Raw genomic sequence first — 10423 nt, 5'->3', positions numbered from 1 at the left:
AAGAAGTGCTCAACTCCTACATATGAAACTACTGTCACCTGTCTGGGATTTAAAGTCCTGTCGAGGTATGCCCTCTGTGGCCAAAGATGATAGAGGAGACTTTGAACAAATTGCATCCTCTGGCAAATAAGAAAACGATTCGTCGAAGTAATTTTTTTTAATTTCAGAGTTTCAGGTAGCGTGTGCTGAAGTAAGTGAAGCTAAGTCAAGCTATGCGTCACCGTGACCACAGGTCGACCAGCCTGTTACCCTGTCAGCCTTTTAGAAGCTCAGTACGTCAGCGCGTATGCAGTAGTGTGCCAACGCAGGTGATCTTTGATCGAGAGGAAGACTGGAACTGGGGATTGGTGCAAGAAGAAAGCGACAACAATGCTACCCAACAACTCGTGGGGAACGACAACGAAAATATTCATGAGCTAGATGGACAAAAATCTATGCAGACCATTGGAGAAATTGAGACTCGAATTGTAAACAAGCATCCGACAAGACACGCAGGCGACTTCACCGACTTCGTGGACTCCGACTCTTCCGACTCAGACAACTCTTCTCTCGACGACAGCGACAGTAGTGAACCCTACGAGTACTGGACGAAGCGAATGTCTTACACCCACAGCCCGTTCTCCAACTGTAGCGGATTTTCGTTTGAAGACTCAGACGACGATCAAGTTTCAACCAGCAGCATTGACAACCCTAAGGACGAGAAAATTGTTCCGGTATCGACCATTCCACCAAACTCACCCAAAACGACGATCTCCCGTTGCTCTGATCTTGGTCCCAGTGTGAAGTGTGGCTGGACGGCGGTGACTCAAGAGACAGCGACATTCCAAGGACCAACCTCGATTTAACTTTTCATCTCGTGCGCCAGCTAGAAGTCGTGGTTCAAACTCTGTGACTAACCCTGAGTATCAAATTTGTACTACGAGATTCTCTACACTCTTGTGAGCCAGAAGAGCGTGTCGATCGTCACAAAAACACTCCTCAAGACAGACAAGAGAACTACTTTGAGTTTCTGATATCTCACACCGCGTTTGTTACATTGATTATCTAGAGTTGTAGGCACAGGTGTCCTGAGGATCCGAAATCTTTCGGATGGTATCCGTAATAGCGAAGAAATAAGCGTGATGCTTAATGTCCAAGTTGTCCAGTATTGTGGATTCATCAATAGCCGCTAGCGCTAGCTGGTCCGTCGCCTCGATGAAAGTCATCGCGTCCAGTTCTTCATAACTGAGTCTCGTCATCTCCACGAGTTTCCGGATACGAAAGTCACGAGGAAGTTTCCCTACTGTCACGCCTTCCGGAGATTTCACAGTATCTCCATCCACGACCTCCGCGTTCAGCTCCGGGTCCGACGTCATACTTCGACGATTCCAGTTAGCGGAGCCTACAGACAAATACACGTCGTCGATGATCACAACTTTGGTATGAATGATCAGATCGAGGTCGCCCTTCACAGTGTACATCTTGAACTTGTTGGGGTATTTCTCTCGGATCGGAGAAACCATCTCGTACAGATACTTCACGTATCCTCCCTTTGAGATCGGATTGGTTTCTGGGTTAGCGATGACAACCAGACGCTGAATCTTTGGCATCACCTCCATGATAGCGTCCAGAAGCTCCGGCACATAGATAAAATACTGGTCTTCGATGTAAATGAAGTTCTTCGCATTCTTAATCGCCTTGATACGTGCGTGAAAGAGGGTGTTCTCGCCACGAGGAGCAAATTCCTTGTAGTGTTTGTACTTGCAGCTGAATGTTCTAGTGATCTGGATGCTCTGATTGCCGGGACTTCCAGTATTGCTCGCATAGCTGATCCGTGGGATATCTTCGTATGGTGGGTTCTCGAAGCCGAGGAGATCATCAACCAGGCCCTGACTGGGTAAGTAATCCGAGTTCCATCGAGCCACGAAGTTGTTGGCCACATCCCTCGCAGCAGGTCCGTGGATCCGGATATGGCCATCAATCCATCCTTTTCGTTTAAAAGTGATGCCGCTTGCGTCGCGAAGTGCAGAATTGTTGTGGTAAATGGTGTCCCAACGCTCCTTTGCGAGATCTAGACCTCCTACGTAGGCAACGGGCTGGTAGTCGATGTCTGACGAGCTGTTCAATGTAATAACCAGAGTTTTCTGGTGGTAAGCTGACGCAATCGTGGGAACGCGATCATCAAACAGAAAGACTGCTTTGGCACCATTGATCGGAGACGGCGGAATTTTGTTGATGAGATCGCGAGCCTTGGTAGCGAATATTTTGTAGCCGATGTTTGACCAGTTGAGGATATTGACATTGGTTCCTCGCTTCACCATATCCGTAAATACTTTACCAACTCCTGTCTTGTCGCCAGTAACGTCGACGTCTGGTTTCAATGGAACGAGCGCGGTCACAAACGCCGAAAGCATGACTCGATCTCCTTTCTTCGTCGCACTCAGATCGTCGTAAACGGAGTCGTAGAATTCTTTCGTCACAGTGAAGGATGTCACTGCGTTGCCCGTCGTGTAAGCTTCCAGGTCAGTCCGCGGTATGCCACCCCGCGAGTCGGTGATCTCTTGTTCAGTGAGAAACCAGTCTGTAGCTTTAAGAAGAGGTTGTCGTACTTTAATATTGGTGCCGTTGGAGAGATCTACATCACTGGCTTCGGAAGCTGAGGGATCATTGTTGGCGAATAAAGCTGAAAACGAAACGGCAGACACGGGTGACGCCAATGTAAGGAGTAAGACGAGCGCCAAATGATACTATCAAAAATCAACTTAATATTAGCTAGCACGATATTATTAAAAAGGCCGTGTTCGATCTAAGCTAAAACCAGCTGTAATTGTTACTTCCTCTGGTCGGAAATGATCACGCGAAGGCGACAATTTGACCAATTGCGTTAGTTCTATTTACCCAATTCAGCGTCTGATTGGACTAAACGAAAGCCCTGCATCTCCTCTTCCTACAGCCACCAGTTTTGCGCCGAACGAACTTCTGTAGCCTCCGCAATCTCACTTTTCGCTCTCAAGGTTTCAAGCCTCGCCTGGAGTGCGACCCGCCACGCCTGCACTACGCTGTTTCTTCCTCTACAAATATGCCGAAGCCCAACCTTACCGATAATGAGCGCAAAGCCGTCATTGACGAGCTTCTAAAAATCAGCAACAACGGAGAATTACCCCGTGGAGCGTTTGCTAAGGTTGGTGTTCTTATGGGCCGACATCCGGACACCGTGAGGTTAATTTGGAAGCGGTACAGCTCTGCAGTGACGGCTGGTGTCGTGGGGAATGATTGGCGTAGCCGGATTAAGAAGAACAGCAACAGAAAGCGGAAGAATCGAGACGAAGTACGAGACAAACTGAAGAGTGTTCCTATCGAGGATAGAGCGGTTGAAAGACGTGTGGCGGCGGTCTCTGGTCTCTCCAGGCATCTCGTAAGACAGGCAGTGAATGAAGGGATGTAACGCGACGAACCACGTTTATAAAGCCGTCGCTAACGAATGAAAACAAGATACGGCGGGTAGAGCACGCGTTGTCGTTTATCGACAAATCTACTCTGCAGTTTGAGCCAATGCACAATCTAGTCCATGTAGACGAGAAGTGGTTTTATGCAGACCGCAACAGACGATCATACCTCGTTTTCGACGGCGAAGAACTACCTGCACGCGCCTGGAAGAGTAAACGATTCGTTCCCAAGACGATGGTTTTAGCTGCCCTCGCACGGCCAATGTAATTCTCTATAATATTATATTTTTGAAATATAAAAACCTTAAACTTTTTATTTTTAATTTTAGGTACGATCCTCACCGAAAGCAGCGTTGGGATGGCAAAGTTGGTATATGGTTTTTCACGGAGCAGTACGAGGCGAAACGGCGAAGCAAAAATAGAGACAAAGGAACTATTTGCACTCGTAATATCGATACGGTCTGTCGGGAAGTGTACAAGGATTATCTTCTGACAAAAGTATTTCCAGCGATCAAAGCAAATTGGCCAAGGAAGGATCGGAATGAAATCATATTCGTACAACAAGACAATGCAAAGCCGCACGTAGCGCCAACAGACCCGGATGTAATGAAGGCCGGAACTGAAGGAGGATGGAACATCAAGCTACTATGTCAGCCCCCCAACTCGCCTGACCTCAACTGTTTAGACCTGGGTCTGTTCGCCTCCATGCAAAGTATTCAGTATCGAATACCAAGAAAGGGTATCAACGCTCTCATAGCGTCGGTGGTGGACGCGTTTCGGCAGCTGGAGACTGACACGGTAGATGATATTTTTTTTGACCTTACAGGCATGTATGCTGGAGCTTTTACGAGAAGGAGGAGGCAACCTGTACAAACTACCGCACTTGGGGAAAGCCAAGCTCCGGAGGGTGAAACAACTTCCTGTTAGTTTGTCATGTAGCAAAGAGCTGTATGAGTCTGCTGTCGCGTTACTTAAGTCTTCAAACCATGGCAGTGCACTGCTATTCAATTTAACATCATCATAAATGACAGTTAATGTGATCTATAAATGACAGTTAATGTGATCTATAACTTTATATAAATCGTAAAATAAGTTCTTAGCGGGTAACAGCACTATTGACCTATCATTACTTACTTCGCGTGATCATTTCCGACCAGAGGAAGTATTAAAGAGCTGGAATGTCTCAGCCAGCTTTATTCCGCTAAGAAACACAAAAAATGACATTTAGCAGGATAGCTCCAAACGACTGGCTTCAAAATTCAGCTCTGGGTTGGATTTGATTCGTCCTCCTTTGCGCCTTCAAATCCAGCCTTTTTCTGATGGAACACGATCACTTATTTTTATCTTTATTTTACTTAACATAACGACTGTTCTACAGCTTTAGCTTATTTTCAAACAAGCTGGATTTGCCCCTGCAAACAGGGGCTAATGGTAACCAAAGATATTGTAAATAGTAATAGTACTATTTTTGATATTAAATTGTAATAGTAGCTCATTTTTACAAAAGCTAACATAATATTTTTATATTAACTCGGAGAACTGAAAAATATTTGATACTACATAATATTTTATGATATTTTTTTTACTTATATACGTTTCTTGCCAGCTTACCCTCTGCAAACCGAACACGGCCTAAATTTTTCGCTGATTAAGTAATCAGTATTGTTCCACCAATCATATGCCGTTAAAACTCGACTAGCTGAAGTATTACTAATCAACAGTGAGGAATTGGAGTCCAAGACAATTATGAGAGTGACGGCAAGATTGGTGTGGTGTGTTGGCACTGCCGAGCGCATTAATCAAGCGTCACAGGCTGCAGGTTTATGATCCGCACGATCTGGACGAGGCTATCGGCAGATAACAAGAGCAAATATCTTGACTTCACTCTATCGACTTCAAACAACTGCAGCCGTTTGCAGTTTTCCATCTCGATCGGCTTTGTCTGTGTCACAGTGAAATTCTAAAGCACATACTCGTCAGTTTTAAAGCCTGTCATCACTACTGATGCCTTAGAGCTTGCCTGAAAGAGCTCCCTCGGTTCACAGAGGGTAAGATGGCAAGATACGTATTTAAGTGGGGAATATCATTAATTTTTCTAGTATCTAATATTTTTCTAATGTTTGAGTTAAAATTAAAAATAATGGTAATTTTGAAAGACAATATTTAGTAATATTTGCATTCGAAAATAGTACTAGTACTTTGAAAATATCATATGATATTAGGATACTGTACCATCAGTGAGACCAATATGGACTCGATCTAAATTTTGGGAACATTGTCGAGGACTCTTCCCGATCTCAGTTAATTTCGAGAGCCGATAAATCTGAAATGAGGGCTTCTTTAGGGAGCTTTTCAAAGCCGAGAGCTGTTAGATGCAACTCCGGCAGTCACGATTGATGTTCCAGCATCCGTGTAAAACGCCATTGAAAACACTGCTTCCACCACCAAGAGAGAGACGATAGGGCATGGCAGCGTCCTTGGGAAACGGCTTTGGCTTCTCTCTGGACTCGCTCGTAGCTTGAGGCGTCCAGCAGCCGTACGAGTTCGCAAGGCTGAATTTCTTCAGCAGCTAGTCGATGTGAGATCGTTGACTGTACACAATGCGATTGTGCACACCATCCAGCGTAATCTCAATGTCAAGTAGGTATCGGGCTTCACCCATACTTGTCAGTGTAAACTTCGACTCGAGTTGTGCAGCGACTTGAGAGCTCAGCGCAGCTGGGCCCATCAAAAGTAGGTCGTCAACGTAGACTGTTAGCAACATAGCAATGTCGACGTCCTTGTACATCACGTAAAGTCCGTAGTCACTGTCGAGTCTTGTGAGTCTTAAGGTTATGAGGAGCTCATGCAGCGTCTTGTTCCACACTGCCGGGCCTGTTTCAGCCCGTACAACGACTTGATAAGCTGGTAAATCAGTGCACCACCTGATGTCCCTTCTTCAGATCCCGCCGGAATCTCCATGAAGATCAGATCTTCAAGTAAGCCATAAAGAAAAGCCGTCTTGACGTCGTACTGCCTGATGTTCCATCCGCGTTTTCGAGCGTACAGAATAGCGGCTCGTATAGTCTCAAAGCGAATGACAGGAGCGTAGGTCTCAAGATAATCAATTTCAAAGTGTTGCTTAAAGCCGTGAATCACTAATCTCGCCTTGAATCTCTTGATTCGTCCTTCGGCGTCTCGTTTCAGCGTGTAAACCCACTTATTGGTGATCAGCGTCTGATGCTTTGCTTTGGTTTGCGCAACGAGCTTCCACGTTCCGTGCTGACGTAGCGGTGTCATCTCTTCCTGCATGGCAGCTTGCCACTCAGGCCAATACTGGCTCTTCTTTGCTTGTTTGTACGTGTTCGGAACTGGAATGTCTTATTTCGTATTGATGACTGATCCCACAATGTACTCCCTCAGATGTGCTGGCGGCTTCCTCGCGCGGCGAGAAGCCGTGTCACGGCTCTGCATGACATCAGGCACCACCTTCGGAGGCTCGTAGTCGTCACCGGACGTCTCTGCATCCGACCGCAGTCGACGCTTGCGCTTGTCCTTGGACTTGACAGCGCAGCTTGGCTTCACTTGGTCTGTTGACACGGACGACGGCTGTACGCCCTTTTCTGGCTCTTCCACTTGCTCATAACTGGCTACTAGATCAGGTTCACTGCTTACTAGTACAGGCTGGGGCAAGACGGTCGATCTTGGTAGATCACCGGCTTCGGGAAAGAGCCGATTGGTAAGTGAGCTAACAATTGACACGACTGGTATCTCGACAGGTAATTTCACATTGCCATGCTTGTAGGTATTCAATAGGAGCTGACGAGCATAGGCTTGAGAAGCAGTGAAGCGCTCATGACAGAACACATTGCCACTCCGTTTCTGCAGCACACTGCCGGTTCGCAGGTCCAGCAGTTTGAATCCTTTCATATCCGTCGAGTATCCAATTAGTAGTGCCAGCTTGGCTCGTGGCTCGAGCTTATCACGCGTGGTTGTCCTTTCTGTTGGTACGTGAGCGTGTACCAGACATCCCCACGTTCGTAGGTAACGCAGCGTGGGCTTCTTTTTATATAGCGCCTCAAATGGAGACATGCCGTCCAGCGCAACTATCGGCAGCTTGTTTACAGTGTCAACAACGTGGAGGAAAGCCTCTCCCCACAGCAACTTAGTCTGGTGCGTAGCATGTAGTACAGCTCGTAGTCGTGGCAGTACGAGCCCATTTGCTCGTTCAACGACACTGTTCTCCTCAGGAGAGTATGCGTTTATGTACTGTGTCTCAATTCCTTTCTTTTCGCAAAACGTCTGAAGATCCTGGCTCTGGAACTCGCCTCCTTGGTCGGAGTGAAGCGTCACCACCTTGTTTCCATCGCGCAAGAACTGTGTGTTCAGACGTAGGATGAGCTTCTTTATCTTGTCAGCGACCTCGTTTTCTCTCTTGAGTAGGTAGCACCATTTGAAACGCGTTGCTTCATCAATCACTAGCATAAACATTGTTTCGCCAGTAACCGTCTCTTGGTTGATTGAGCATAAATCCACTGAGAGTTTCTCTAGAGGATTACGTCGTCGTTCAGGGTTACGCTTGTAAGACATGCGTTTAAATTTAGCTGACAAGCAAGGTACATAGTCGTAACTTGAGATTCGCGTTTACGCCGAAATCGACCTTCTTCGCAGCCATTTCATGATTCATCTGCATGTTAACATGTCCTAGACGTTTGTGAAGTAGACCCATAGCTTCTTACGAGCCTCCACAGCTCCACAGCGAAGTCGGTACAGCTTGTCATAACGATCGAAGCGCAGCTTCATCGTGCTCTTTGTCAGCCAGACGACACGCTGGTCGTCGCTGAGCGACACTGCAAATCCGCAGGCTTGCATGTATCTGAGACTTATCAGGTTGACATGAGCGTTAGGAGAATAGTGAACTTCGTCAAGGCGGCGAGGCTCCCACTGGCGTTCAGAGTCTCCGTCTGTCCTAGGGCCATGCTCAGCTCTTCAGAGCTACCGTGTTGAATGTAAGAAAAGCATGACAGATCTCCACAAAGGCTCACTTGTGAGCCGCTGTCAAGCAGCCACTCCGTCTCATCTGTCGCAACGTCGTGAAGCCTATCTTCCTCTTGATTGGTTAGAACCATTGCCACCAAACCTCCACGTGAACCGGTTGGAGATGGTGGCGGCGAATGTTGCTGGTTAGATGTCGATTGGTCCTCAACACGACGCGCGTTCTCTGGAGCCGGGCGCTTTGTCTCCAACTCTTCCTGTAGCTGCGCAGCAGCTCGTTCATCCAGCACTTCGCGTATTTCATCGAACGTGTACCCTGCCGCAGGAGGGACACTCGTCTCAGGACGTACAAATACTCCGCCAGCAAATGATTGCATGCGTGCTTCTTCTTGTTCACTGTTGCCATCGGCTTGTTGAGAAGTGTTTTTGCACAGTCCATCATCTCTCCAATGCCCTTTTTCACCGCAGGCAGAGCACCGGGAATTCTTCTTTCTCTTAGCTATGGACTTAGCCTTAGCACTCGCGGTAGACGACACACTTGATACAGATCGGCTACGGTTTCCAACGTACCTGCCACCTCGCTGGTATGGCTTCTTGCTCCTGCTCCTTCCGCCACGCTGGACGAAATTGGCTTGCTGTGGCCTTCCGCTGGATAGGCCGCGACTTCCACGTGGCGAATTCTGATGCTGCTCGCGGGCATGCGCAGTCATCTCTGCATTCACCAACTCTGCACGCGAATCATAGATGGTGAAGTCCGTGGCTTGAATTCCACGACGCGTGACGTCGTCCGTAATCTTCGGATACACTCTCATAGCATTGGTCAACATCAACCGCGCTACGCGATGATCTGGAATAGGGTCATTGTTTTCAGCAAGGATGCGCTGCATCCGTTGGAGATCATTAATATACTGCTCCATTGTTTCGTCTGACTGTAACTTGCGTGTACAGGTCGGCTCACACTATGTCTGTGTTCACTCCAGGACCACGGCCAAAATCACAGTAGATACGGTCCCAAAGCAGCACGGGGTCCGCCTTGAGCACAATGTCATCGTAGCGTAGTAGTACTTCATCAGAAATGGAAGCCACTAGCAATCATTGGGCCTTACGGGCACGAACGTCGTAGCAGTTCTTCTGAGCACGAGACATTCTATCGTCGTAACGTTCGTTTCCTTGAACGAGTTGCTCCAGTCGTGACATGGCTAGCCCAGCCATGACACGCATTCTCCACGCAGGATACTCTGACGGCTGGGAGAGCTTATTCCCAACGTCGAACTTCGTAACTGACTCAATCTTGGGCATTGCTGACGTCTGATCGTCCTTCTCGCTGGCAAGGTCGACGTCACTCGTAGGTGTATGAGTTGAATACGCGGCCGAGGCTTAGCCGTAATTCTGTGCGCGCGGCGGCACAAAAGTAGTCTGTTGCCGCCCCCAATAGATCTGTGGTCCAGGCAGCCGAAGTCTTTCTGAGGTCTGAACTGGTTCGTTGGCTGTCGAGCGTTGGACAGGTAACGAGGTAGCCAATGGCGTGCCAGGACTGCTGTTCGCTCTTAGCACGGCGGCTGCAAGCTGAGATTGTGACGCGGGCAAGCTAGCCAATCCGTGACCTTGCGTTGGCTGGCGCTCAAGTTCAACTTGAGTTTCTGCCAATCGGTCAGTAGAACTGGCCTCCGTCACTGCAGGTGTCCCAGTAGGCTTTGGGCTCTTAACCTGAGACGAGGCGTTGTCAGTGGACTTGTCAGCAGAGGAATCCATGACGCCTCGACCCTGTTACATTGCTGCTTGCTGCAGCAAGGGAAATACTACTGGACACCGGTGTGCAAGGCGCAGCCTTACAGGGACTTGAAGATGGCTTGGCGAGCTCGAGGTAAGTTCGGGAGTGAGCTGTCAAGCCCAGTGCGTTCCGTTTGAGTGCCTTCGACGCTCCTCTCAACCCGTGCGAGTAATATAAGGTCGTTACCTAACTGTGCTGCAGCTTTGCTAACGGACGAGCAGCGGCAGCGGCATCGTCTCGGCAACGGCAGCGT

At 48.1% G+C, this 10423-nt stretch overlaps 1 protein-coding gene across 1 annotated transcript; it reads right to left on the bottom strand.

Moving 5' to 3' along the window:
• Nucleotides 1-1040: 1040 nt before the first annotated feature.
• Nucleotides 1041-2720, bottom strand: PITG_20603 (phospholipase D, Pi-sPLD-like-4; the record flags this gene model as incomplete). The annotated part of the gene is made up of 1 exon (XM_002895413.1): nt 1041-2720. The coding sequence occupies one exon, from the start codon at nt 2391-2393 to the stop codon at nt 1041-1043; it is 1353 nt and encodes a 450-aa protein (XP_002895459.1).
• Nucleotides 2721-10423: the final 7703 nt, after the last annotated feature.

The sequence above is a fragment of the Phytophthora infestans genome, genomic scaffold, assembly GCF_000142945.1.
Source record: "Phytophthora infestans T30-4 supercont1.181 genomic scaffold, whole genome shotgun sequence".
NCBI lineage: Eukaryota > Oomycota > Peronosporomycetes > Peronosporales > Peronosporaceae > Phytophthora > Phytophthora infestans.
Note: the sequence above shows the minus strand (reverse complement) of the source record. Positions and strands in the feature narration are given on the sequence as shown.